Below are 13245 nucleotides of genomic sequence, written 5' to 3' on the forward strand. Positions count from 1 at the left end.
TTCCCTTTCCTGCTTGTCAATGGCAGCTGGTCCTGCATTTTCCCATTGAGAGCAAACAGCACCTCAGTGTCAGAGGACAGCTTTTCTCCATCCTGTTTATATAATCCATTAATCTATTCATTGCTACAGAAGTAAATCCATGGAGTGCGTGTTGACTTATTGCTGAACAATTTCAAACTGAACGCCAGACAAATTTGAAAACAAGAGAAAAACAAAAATTGCTCCCCTGATAAAAAACAAACTGAGAGGCTGTTGGGTTTGTCGAGGTCACCCGTGGCTATGAGTCAGTCCCATCTCCTCTCTTGATTTGTCTGATTTTCTGTGGGTTTCAGACACTAGATTGTCAAGGTGTGAGGTTGTTGGGGAGGGTCCTGAAAGTTACTTGTGGTGGGTGTCAGCTTTTTGCCTCTTGTTGTCATCTTCTTCCTGAAGGCACACAGGGCAGCAGGCACCTTTTAGCTTGATGGGCTGTTTGCACTCCGCAGTTGGACACGACTCGATGAAGCAGGTCACCTGGGCATCCTGAGTAGAGGGGATAGTAATGAAATAGAAATAAATATATATATATATATATTAAAAAAAATCTGAAAAATCAATGTAAACAAATGTTTGGACTCTGATAAGTACAAAGAGTCCAATTTATTATCAGTATAATTATCAGTATAAACCCAGCTGTTCAGTTAAGAGTGCACATCACTGACCATGCCATCCTCATTGTGACATAAGGTAGGGGCAGCATCATGCTGTGGAGGAATCACTCAGAGTTGGTGGGAAGATGAATTATGCTAACTGACATGCAACCCTGGAAGAGATTTCAGACAGGGTGGAGGTTCACCTTCCAGTAGGTCTGCAATGCCATGATCTTTTTCAATTCTGTGATTATTTTTGGTCCTGTCGTGCATGGTGCTCCATATTACCATTCTTATTTGTATTTCATCTTTAGCTTTTCTTTTAAAACCTTCTATTCTCTACTTTGTTTCCCTTTAGGTTTGTTTATAGTAGTAATTTTTCCCTGAGCTTTCTCCACGTTTCCCTCATAGTCCCATCTGTGTTTACACGACCAATCAACCTCGCCAGCATTCAAGCCTCTCACTTTCTGCAGTTGGGTCCTCTTTAACCATCAAACAAGACAAAAAAAACCCCTGAAACAAACAACAAGAGCTACAATAGTATGGTTTAGATGACAGCATCCCCAATTGATGGAATGGGACAGTCAAAGTAGAAACCTAAATACAGTTGAAAATTTGAGGCATGACTTGGAAATGTATGCTAATAGACACTCTCCATCTAATTAGACTGACCTTCAGCTGTAAAGAATGGGTAAACATCTCAGTCTCTACATGGGGAAAGCTGGTAGAGACATGCTCCAAAAGATTTTAAGCTGTAATCATAGCAAAGGGTGTGTTTTTTGAGGATTGACTCGGCTCGACTTTTAAGATTTCCATTTGTAAACAAGAAACAAAACATGAACATCAGAAGGTTTTATTTAAGAGTAACAGTTTGCTTTCACTTGCCTTTTGGGAGTAATCCTGAAAAGCCTCCAATTACACAAAACCATATGGGAAAATGAAATGGAGAAAAGACTTACTGGTGTGTTCGTCAGATGTGTAATGCAAAAATGAACTGAAAAGACGAAACTATAAAGAGATCAGTAGCAGTAAGATTTATCATGAGAGAGGCGTATTACAGGTGTGTGAAGTTACGGTCAGCTGGAAACAGACAAGGAATGAAAGACAGAAACGTGGCAAGAGAAAGTGCACTGGTCCCAGGAAAGTGCAAGAGGCAGAAGGTGCTTTAAAATAGGATAGACATCCCATCATCTGTGAGAAACACAGAAACACTAACAGGATCTGGTTGAGTTCCTGGTGATGTGGGGTGTGTTCTGCCTGCTGCACATCAGTGTACACCTACTCTGCATTCACACGTCGAGCACGAGTCCTTTCTCCAGCGCTCTCTATCTGTCCGCTCGCGCCCCTCGCCGTCTGTGCAGGTGGACTTGTGTAGACGAGCTTCCAGTTTCTTAATCTGCAAAAACACAAAAGACAGTTGCAGTTTGCTAATGTGTCAATTTTTTGGGGGAAAAAATGAACGTAGTAAATCAAAACCTGTAACTAATGGATAAAATGCTCTCGTGCATCAGAACAGATTTTCTTTGCAGACAGCAAAAGTGAACAAATGTCTGCTGTAGGAAAATCTATGACCGCTGTCTGCTGGTCATTCCAGTAAATGCAATGTATGTAATAGCCAATTCAATTCTGAATACATAGGAATATTGTCTTCATGTGTAACTTTTAAATAATCCCATTGGGAAGTAATAAAAGAAAGAGTTTCTTTCTTTTGGAGGTTTCAGAGTTTTAAAATGAGGCAAACATGACATCTGCAGTTAAAAATCTGACAGATTTATAAAATAGTGATAGCTGAACTATTACTGGAGAATACTTTGTAAAGTCAGTCAAAACCTTATCTGTTACCATACTTGCTGTCCCAGATGAAGACTCAAAGTTGAGGTTGTCTTGTGACATCTGTCTTGAATTAGAGTCCACATCCTCATCACTCCATTTTAGTTCAGGCATTATTTAAGTTATCATTTATGTTAGATTTTTTTTGTTTTGCTTTTATTAGCAGGACAGGGAAGATAAACATTTCAGATAATATTGTTGTTTTTCATGTAAGATTTTGCTGTCTTTTATGCAGGATAGCAGGATAAAGAGTGCAAACCAATAAGTTAGGAAGAAAAGCTTAATGTTTTAATATCTGATTTTCATGTGTAATTATAAGCAAAAGCAGTTGAACTCTTGTTGGATTTTCTGCATTAAGGAGGCTTGTTGCATATGTTGCCAGATTGGAAACTCAAATAGTGTCAGTGTGTGTCCAAACACACCTGTTTCCTTAAGCTTGTGATGGTCTTCTGCATGTCTGAGACAAACTCCTGGAAGTCACCAACTGAAGGTTCACTGCTCAACTTGGAGCTCAAAGTGACATTTGAAAGACTGTTTTGAGCTTCTTCCAGAGGGCTGGAAAGATGATTGTAAACATATTGAAAAGTTATAAACTCACATAGGCTATCCATATCAGTGGTATTCTGGCTATGATTGAAAAATATTCAATGAAGAAGAGTCAGTGTTTGCTACCTTGTGTCCTGAATGCTGCTGTCATGTTCCTCCTCCTTGTAGCTGTGCTCAGCTGATCTTCGTCCCCTGAAGTGGTATGACAGAGCATTGAACTGACCCTTGGTTCTGCAGTCTGATGGGAAACAGGTTCAACAAGCAATCAGAAGCTGAACAGACAAGTCCAGTTTTTTGATTCTATTTATGCAGCAGTATGCAATCCATTATAAATAATATAATCCTCATTGGGCCCCAAAAACACTTCCAAACCAAACAGCCTGAAGGTTTCTGACACCAAAATCTTTGTAAAAAAAAAAAAAAAGTTCTACATCTGAGGTTTTCAAGCTTCATGTTAAAAAGTCCAAATCTGATCTCCAGATAACATCAAAGTTATACAACTTGCAATGAGTAAATACCTTTAATTAAGTCTTCTTACAGTTTACAAGCAAAAGAAATGATGGATTCTTTCAGAAATTGTTTGTGAACCTAAGGTGTTCAAATTTTCACAGTGAAGTTTATTTAGTACTTTATTTTTTCATAATGAGTTTCCATAACTAAGCTTTAAAGCTACAATTATGGATTGCTAGAGTTGAAAGAGGGGCTTTGGGTCTCTTCAGTGGCTCTCTTTTACAGTAAACTGTAAAGGTTACACTGACTATGCCCAGAAAACCCCAGATTTCTAAGGTCTTCTCCACAAATTACAAGTTTGAAATGGTTTATGTTTCTGAACCTTGAATTGAGTGATTCCATCTGTGTTTTATACACACATATCCAAGTGTCCTAAAAAAATAAAGCATGAATGAACTTGCCATTTGGTTCTTGTTGCTACATAAAATTTATTTTTCTAGCACAAAAAATTTGTGAAAAAGCTTAAATTGAAGGAACACTGCTTGATGTGTTATTCTGTTGGAGTTCAATAGTATTGCTATAACTAGAAATACTAGTTATAGTATTGCTAGTCTGTTGTAACAGCACACAGACTGTTACAACAGTCTGTGTGACCTACTTAAGCGTGGACTTCAAAGGTTTGTGAACATCACAAAGCTTTGACTGCATCCTGCAGTCAGTGTCCATGATATATTTTTACGGTACTTGCCAGCACAGAATAAATCTGGCAGTTTTACCAGGATTAATTGGCTTTTTTTTTAGAAACATAATCAAAGAAACAGCATAAAGTTGGTTTTGCTGGTCTTACCTTCACAGCAATCCTGCCACATTCGCAAGTCGATCTGAGGAACATCATCACAGTTTCCGTATCTGTGGGGCAGGTCGGAAACTGCGAACACGTCCCGCTGGACCCGAGTGATGTTGTCTCCATTGTCACACACAACTCGAGCTAAGGACGCTTGCTTAAGCTGTGTCAGCTGTGCAGGAGTGAACACACCTGGGTTTTCATACCAGAACCTAATCGAGACCCAAAGACATGATGTGGGACATGACGAAAATAATGAAGAAAATTCTGGTCATATTTCAGTATATCTGGAGATGTGTGCATGATACTTCCTTACCGGTCTCCATCTCGGACACGCTTGAATTGCATTGCGAGCAGACACATGAGGGTAGGACCCAATCTACTGCCAGGGACCAGATCTTCAGCCATCAGGGCTGGGAACAAGTCAACGTTGAGAGGCGTACCGTATAGCCTGTCATACAGAGAAAGCTGTCAGTGCAAGAAAAAAAAAACTGAAGCCACCCTCACCACATAATTAGGACATTTCTGTGCATGAGTTTAAAGGAATGTTTAAAATCAACTCAGATATGTAGAAAATGCATCCTCACACATTTTAAATCCCTGGATTTCTGGATGCTGTTAAACTGAAATAGTCAAGATTGTTATGCTTGACTGGGTCTGACCATTGAAAGGCTGCTCAGAAACTATTAAATATTTTATCTTATACTAAGAAACTGCATTCAGTAAAGGCACAATATATAAGTGGTGAGTGAAGACAACTCAGTTAACTGCTTGCACTGTCTATTTGTAAATTAGTACTGTAGACCTTAAAGATAGTGTAAGTTGTGAGCTTTGCATTCATTTTTTTTCAAATATTAGTGAAATTTTGTTTAACTTTGTATCATTAGTTGCTCTTCCACACCCATCAACAATGTCATCTCTGGTCCCAGTACAGATGTTGTGTGGCTCTGGTATATATCATAATTATAATTTACCAAAAGATTATTTCTGGAAAAAAAAAAAAAAAAGTAGTTTTGTTTGCCAATTCCTAAAATTTCAGATTTAAAAGTAGAATTAATACCAACTTAACAAGTAGAAGAAGGGAAAAAACAAAAATTATTATTTTTTATTTTTTAAATGCGAGAACCCACAAATGTCTTCAGTTAATTTTGCAATAGATTCCTATACAAAAGTCAAACCATCTTCCTGTCACTCAGTAGTTCTCAGTCAATAAATATTCCAAATATAGCATAACATAAAATATACAACAATAATAAGCAGCAATTAGTTCACAGTTACCTTCGTAGTTTTTCTCTGACATCAGGGTTTTTGATTTCATTCTTCAAGTCATCAAAAGTCTGAGCGGTGGTCAGGTTACAAAATGTCCTGTAGTCATTGTATGGTGGTATGCCATGATCCCTTCCTCTCTGAACATTCATGGCAGCCAGATCCAGTGCCACAGCATGGGCCATAGAAAATAACTTCTCAGTCAGCTCAGTGTTCAGCAGTTGGGTGGAAACACGCATCTTGCCAGCAACACCAAACAGTCCACGAAGGAGCGGGTCGATGCCTCCCTCATTCACGATGCGGAAAGGAGAGAAGAAGGCCCGGTGCAGTGATATGTGACCCTGGGTGATAGGTTCGAAGTGCTCATTTAACCTGTAGAGTATTGGGTTGATGAGGGTATGTCCAAAGCGGAAAGCTGCTGTGGCGAAAGAATTGAAGATGCCAGCGTTAACATTGGGGTCATAACCGGTGTACGGCCCTAAAATCCTCATGCCTGCTTCACCGAGTATCTATAGGGAAGAAAAAAAAACGAATTATCTTGTCAGTGTCATCTGACTGGTTATCAAGGAAATATGGAGATATCCATAAATGTGATGAAAATGTCAAAATAAAAGCTTAAGGTCAGAGCAGTTACCTTTGGTAACCAGTGATTGTAGGTGATGTGTTGCATCTGAGCCCCCACTATTTTTCTGGTCTCATGGTAGATGGTGTCGCCGTCCCAGTGGGGATTCAGTCTTAGCAGTTCTGTAGCGATGCGGTTGTGCTCCCTTAACCACACAGTGTGCATAGAAGTCAAGGCAAGTTGTTCATTGGCACGGTGATCTCCAGCCAAGAAGCAAGGGATTGGACTCTCGTTCTCATCCCTCATGCACTCAGTAGGCGGTCCTGTGGCAAATGGAAGAAGTGCCTTCCCTGTTCGTTGTATGATGCCTTGACGAAGAAGCCCCCTGTGGCTGGCCATGTCACGAATCTGCTCTGATTCATGTCGTGAGCTGCCATAGACATTGGAGGCGTCAATGTAGGAGGTGATTTGGTTGATCTGTTCTCTGGGATAAACACTATTCATGAGCAGAGATGTCATCCCGCTACCGCACACTGGGCTGGAACGGACAAAGAACATGCAGCGAGCACCGCTTCGCAGCTGCCGCTGGTCATTGGGTGGGAACTGGATTGGAAAGCACGGCGGGTCATTCGTGCAGACCTGAGCACACAGCTGGCCATCAGAAAACCGAGCCTGACTCAGGGCCACTACTGTGGAGTCCAAGTCGTGGTCCAGGAACTGACCCCACTGCATCAGCATGTGAGTGTAGCGATTATCAGGAGTGATGGTCTCTGTTCCAATCATTGTGGTGGACACCAGCCTAGGCAGGGGCAGTCGATAACCATTATGAACCCTGTCTGTGGTTCCTCTGGGGAGGTTGAAGCCATTGTCGTAAACTGGCTTCAGGAGACGTTCAAACGCAGTGAGTGAGGCACCCCACATGGGGTGTTGCAGGTTGTTGCAGGTCCCATCATGGCTACGGTACTTCTGGTGGAAGCAAATGTCTGAGCAGTTGTTGTTGCGGCGATGGGCTGTGCAGCCAGAGAGATTAGCAATCATTTCCAGAAACCGGGGTGATACCAGATCATTGTAACGAAATGCTGTGAAAACACAAAAATAAATTTACTAAGGAGAGAGGCTAAATGGTAAAAGGTTGCTCAACAAAAAATATCTTTGTTTGCTACTGAGAATAATGTGGTTGTATATATGGTTAGAAAAGATTCTAGTGAGCAAAGGTTTTCTAATGTCTATGTAAACACAACTATAATTCAACAAACTGATAATTGAAAAATGCGTTAATCTCTCAGGCCAATATTACCGTACAATGTCATACACACATTTTGAATGACATTCGTCTGATGATTGAAATACATCATAACACATGAAAGACTGTCTACCAGTCTCATTACCGAAATGTCTGTGTTGAAAGTCAGAAAATCCAACAATTTTAGTTGTACTAATGCTTTTAACTTCTGTGGCTGGGACGAATGTAAGATCAGCCAGATGGATGGACAGACAGAATGATGTTGGGTTAGTTCTCTTTTTAAGAACAAATGCCAAGTATTTGCGACCAAGCTCAAGGTGAGATTTCCTGCATATTCGATGTTCCTGGACATTGTCTGTGTACTATGTGCACTTTTGTAAAAGAAAAATAGGAGAAACTGTATTGCTGACCTATAGGATGAGGCCAAAGTAGAGGAAAAATACTGATTTGTTTCTGTTGCAATTATTGCATTAATTTAGTCTGGAGTCATCATCTAACACTTACAGCATTTAAAATGTATCTTGTATCATTACCATTTCCATAATGAGCTATTACCTCTATACTTTTCTGAAAGAAAATAATGTATATCTGCTTTCCCAGGAAATGTACTACAAAAAAAACCCCAAAACAATCAATATGATACATGCTTTGTTTTCACTGCATTTCGCCTTTGACTCTGTTCTCTAAAATGCATTCGTCTCTTAGCCGGATGTTTTTGCTCTCAGGCACACACTAAAGAGAGCAGAGCAACAAAAATTTTGATATTTATGTGGTAAACAATCAGTTACTGCCCCTGCTCCGCCCAAGTCTACCCACACACACCCCTACACACAGGCCTAATTAAATGTGCAACATGTCATGTTAAACTTTGTCCAGTACTTTGCAGTGATTACATTTTTAAGGGTTTCACACCATGTCATGGGGCCAATAAACCTGTGTAAAGGCTGCTTGTCAACTGCTCCATAGTTACGACACTCTCTCAGGTTAAACTATTGGGGAAATAGAGATGGAAAGCTGTGACAGAGTCAACTGTTGTCACAATAACAAAAAGTCACAGTCAGAGGAGAAGAGGAAATTGGGTTTAAGACAAGCAGGAGACTGAATGGAAATGTCTTACTTACCAAAAACACAGCTTCACTGCTTTGCAAAAGTTTGTATAGCTCTGTATAACATTACAACATAAAACTTCACTGTGTTTTATGTAAGTGACAACCCAAGTAGAACAAAGTGGAAGGATATACATGTATTTCAAATGATTTTTTACAAAGGAAGTACCCTCTAGCATATAGAAACAACTTCTATGAAGCAGTGGTGAAGTTTACAATCAGTCTTACCGGTACCGTTGGTGTCCACCATGAGACCCTGGTTGACGTGGTTTTGGATGAGCAGAAGAGTCTGCTCAAAAATCTCCCCGGCACGAGCCTGCTCCACCGTGTAGGGATCACGTGGATATCGGAAAAGAGCGAGCAGCTCTCCTGGAGTACGAGGCTGACTGGAGAGATGAGGGGCATGAAGATTGTGGGGAAGGCAGAAGATGAGAAGCATATATTAAAATAAAAAACAGAATAGATCAAGAACATATCTTCTCCTAAAATTTTTCAGGTATCAGAGACAGACAGAGCTTGCTATAGTTTCTCCTTTGAAGCATTTCAACAAGAGGAAATGTGTATGCAAACAAAACCTTGCATACACATGTGAGTCGCTTCACTGAGCTTATGAAAAGCCAGTCACTGAGTTTCTGCAGCTTCCACTCACTCAAAAGTGGATATTGGCGTTATTCTAAAATCTTTTGGAGCTCTTTCAGCTCAACCTATCTTCCAAAAAACACTTAACTTCCCTGGCCTTTCCTAAAGAAAAGCATCCAGAAAGCATAATGTCATTTGCTTGCATTATGGGTTATGATACTATTCCACCACACATATAATAGAGCTCTTTCTTCCACACTATTTGCTGTCACTACATGACTTGTTGCAAACAGAAAATTTGAGTTAGGTTTTATTTCAACAATAAACTTTATTTGCTACTTCCGCAAGACCAGGTTTGTGGATTGCTCAACTAGTATCTTTTCTGTCAACAAATCCTTCTAGTTGAGCTGTGGATCTCTGCAGCTCCTCCATAGTTATCATAGACCTCTCAACTGGGGAGATCTTGGGACGATGGTGGCCCAAAATGGCGGCCCTAAAGTGGTAGGATGCTGCAATCAGTGGGTCGCCGGTTGAATTCCCGCTCCACCCACCTTGGGCAAGACACTTCACCCATCTTGCCTGCTGGTGGTGGTTAGAAGGGCCGGTGTCAGACCGCCCCAGGTAATGCAATCCAGTAGCTTGCGATTATCAACATATGAATGCATGTATGAATGAAAATGATTAATTTCATGAAAAACATCTTTGAGTTTTCTAAAAAAGAGCTATTTAAGTCTGACATCCTTAACTGCTTCCATTTGTGGCTGAGCTGGTTTTATGGTAAGATTAAATCCCACACAGGTGGAGTCTATTTATTTATTAGGTTACTTCTGAAAGCAATTTCCTGAACTGGATTTTATTTATGTGTACAAAAGAATAAAGGAGACTCTTATGTTTAAAACCATGTATAATTTTCCTTACACTTTACAATAATGTAATACTTTGTGTTACACATGAAGCCTGTTATTAAAATCCAGTGGTGAGCACACTTCCGATAATCTGTAATGGTAGAGCTAATTTTTCATTTAGCGCTTTAGCACTTATATTTGAAAATGTTCAGTGCACTTAGCTTCCCCTAAATTATTTTTCCAAATAAATTCTAAAGAGCTAATTTATTTCTCTGTTTTGTGACCTCTCAGTTGAATAAAGTTTGAATAAAGTTTGACGTTTATGTTGAAATTTCGATTATCAACTATTAAAAATTCTCAAAGTAGTAATGCGTTTTTATTCATGCTCTTATTTTGAAGTGGGTGAAGACCGTTTACGCAGCAGTTGAGTTTCTTCTCTTTTTTTCCCCAATAATTTTATTTCAAACAAGAAACATATAAGAACAAAATAAAAAATGGACAAAGAGAACAAGATATAAATATAAATAAAATTTCTAAAGATATATATATATATAGATATATATATATATAATACAACAATTCAAAATTGAATTGGTTCTTGGTCTTTCAAGGGCAGACAAAATTGAAATGGGTTGGGGCATATAAATTTGATATTAAGGACTAAATATATAGTCCTGTATATAATTGGAGTTAAGAAAATCTGGAAATTGGGGTTCTGTATCACTTACTCTAGGTCTCATTTTTATATTATAAATAAAACAACATAATTTGTTAAAGTAATTTAATTTATTTTCCTTTAAAAATGTTTGTTATAACCTTCCAGAATATCTTTGTATAGCAATAATTCCAAAACAGATACTCCTCACATTCTCCACCTGTGCTGCGGTGCAGCAAATGATGTTTATTCTGAACCCAGAATGACCAGGCTTACATAAAACATTGCTCCTCTGTCTGTATTTTTTTAGCCATGCTGTTTAAATTCTTGTAGTGTTCTAAAATATTGATAAACTATTTTATAACTGAATAAATAAATAAAAAAACCTATCAATGGTTTAAGTTTTTGGGAAGCAGTGTGCACCACTGTTGAAATTTCGAGGATTTGTCTTGTGTTTTTCAGCAACCTATGTTGTTGAGTCAGACGAAGAAGCATCACTCGTTCCCCATCCCCGCTGTAATTCCTTTTTGTTTCCAGACGACTGACTCAGCCGAAGATAAAGCTGCATCCTATTCTGTGATTGTAATTTAACAAAGCTGGAAATCCCCCTCATCGCAACAGCAGCTATGGCTATGCTGTGTACCGGTGTGAATTTATCATTTTCATGTGCGTGCGCACGCCTGGGTGGGCAGGAGTGTACGGAGTGAGCATGCCAAGAAAAGCACAACTGCTAACCACATCATTCAATAGGATGGAAACTTCTAAAAGGTGAACTGAGGTCATCTCCATTCCTCACAGTGACAGACTTCAATGCCTTTGTTATCACCTTTTGACTCTAATAAGAGCTTCACACAGACAGGAAGGAAAACGAATAAGAGACAAGTTCAAGTAAGACAAAGAAAAGCAATGAAATAGAAATTTATTTCTAGACAAATATGCCTGATGGAGGCATTTGCAAACTAGATGATCTTGAGAGGTGAAAAACATGATTCCTGATCCATGAAGCAACATTTAAGTCATCCGGATGACTTGGGTTTACTTTTATATGCTCAGTTTTTATGTGAAAAAGTCAAGTGCCAACATGAACCGGGGCAAACTTTTGTTTTACACCCCACAATCATGTTGGCCTGCATCAGCTGTGTGTGTGACTGTGTGCTTTAGCACTTGGCCTTCATCGACTAAAAACTATTTTACATTTAATGCAGCACAGTCATTGTATACTGCTATCATCTGAAATATTGAGACATGTGATTTTATTTAACTATTTAAATATACTCCAACTACTTATAATGAAGCTCTTTTAGAAAATACTGTTTTGCTTGATATACTACTTTAATATGCCACTATGATAACCTATAAAGCTTGGAGTTTTGAGTACCTGGAAACATTTGCCACATTTTCTTAGCACAACTTCAATTAGCTTAAGCTAATACATGGCTAATAGACAGCCATGGTTTTGGGGCCTCAAGATGATTCATGAATCAGGGCACAGTTACAAGTCTTGATATTAATTTCAATTCCTTTGAAGTGACATAAAACATCTTTGAGTATACCTGTGGCTTTTTAATATTGTGACGAAAACATTTTTTTTTGAAAAATAAGTTATCCAAAAAAATGAGCAACACAAGCTTCAAAATCTTTTTCATTCCTCGATGTCTAAAGCACAGCTAAAAAAATTTTCATCTTTCAATAGCAACAAGTTCTAAACTAATATTGCGATGACCGGAAAATGCTACTGTGCTGTCATGCTTCGATGGTGGTGGGTTACATTTTCTGAGATTCTTTGGATAAGATCCATGTAAGGGTGGAACTTTTGGCACATTAATATTACCTTCTGATTTGTTCTGAAATATCAATGACAATTACAGAAGCAAAAATCTTGAAAGCAGCTATTGCAAGAATTCTCAGGACATTTTCAATTGAATATCAAGCACTTTGATTGCCTTCTTAAAGGTATTATACGTTAGGCTTAGACAAAAAAAAAAACTTGTAAAAATCATGGTTTGTTGTTTTTCATAAGCCATGCAGGGAACATTAAAATCATGTGAAAAACAGATCAGATCAGACCAAAACTGAACTGTTTGAAATAAAAACAAAACACTTTCTGGCACAAAGCTGACATCGCAGCCTGAGCACATAATCTACATTGTGAGACATGTGGGTGGTAGCATTATGCTGTGGGGATGCATTTTTTGGACGGGAGAGCAGTTCAAAGTTGAGATGAGATAACCCTGAAGGAAAGGAACCCTAAACATGCAGCAGGAGCTTCAATAAAAATGTAGAACACCCAAATCCATGTTTAAGCCTACAAATGCTACAAACCTTTCAGATTTATAATATTCGAAAACAATATATAGTTTTCATTCCTCTTCACTATTATGCCCTTCTTTCTGTTGGTCTGTCACATAAAATCCATATGCTGTTCTTTGATTTTTGGGATTGTTAACATACCAAAATGGAAACAAGTGTGTTTGTGTGATTCGGTGTGTTGTAATATGTTTGCTGTGTGAGTTTATTATGTCCTACCCGTCAAAGAGACGTCTCCTTGTGGACTCAATTGCACTGTCCACAGTACGGATGGCCTGCTCTATGGATGTGCTCACAAATGTGTCTCCCTCTCGGCTGATAGCAGGCACTGACAGAAAAAGATGAACAAATTAATGTAGAATTTAAAACAAAGAGAAGAAAAT

General features: G+C 38.8%; 1 protein-coding gene across 2 annotated transcripts in view; it reads right to left on the reverse strand.

Annotated features, from left to right (window-relative positions):
• Positions 1-6: 6 nt before the first annotated feature.
• The window catches only part of pxdn (peroxidasin), a 45000-nt gene continuing 31761 nt past the window's right edge, over positions 7-13245 (reverse strand). For both annotated transcript variants that reach the window (XM_032547147.1, XM_032547146.1), the window contains 10 exons: positions 13082-13190; positions 8705-8862; positions 6200-7206; positions 5578-6074; positions 4616-4750; positions 4303-4511; positions 3132-3243; positions 2882-3014; positions 1912-2025; positions 7-522 (listed from right to left, as the gene is read on the reverse strand). In XM_032547147.1, coding sequence (XP_032403038.1) covers positions 379-522; positions 1912-2025; positions 2882-3014; positions 3132-3243; positions 4303-4511; positions 4616-4750; positions 5578-6074; positions 6200-7206; positions 8705-8862; positions 13082-13190 — 2618 coding nt within the window. In that variant the 3' untranslated portion in view covers positions 7-378. The remainder of the gene's footprint in view (positions 523-1911; positions 2026-2881; positions 3015-3131; positions 3244-4302; positions 4512-4615; positions 4751-5577; positions 6075-6199; positions 7207-8704; positions 8863-13081; positions 13191-13245) is intronic.

This window comes from Xiphophorus hellerii, chromosome 19 (genome assembly GCF_003331165.1).
Source record: "Xiphophorus hellerii strain 12219 chromosome 19, Xiphophorus_hellerii-4.1, whole genome shotgun sequence".
NCBI classification, from domain to species: domain Eukaryota; kingdom Metazoa; phylum Chordata; class Actinopteri; order Cyprinodontiformes; family Poeciliidae; genus Xiphophorus; species Xiphophorus hellerii.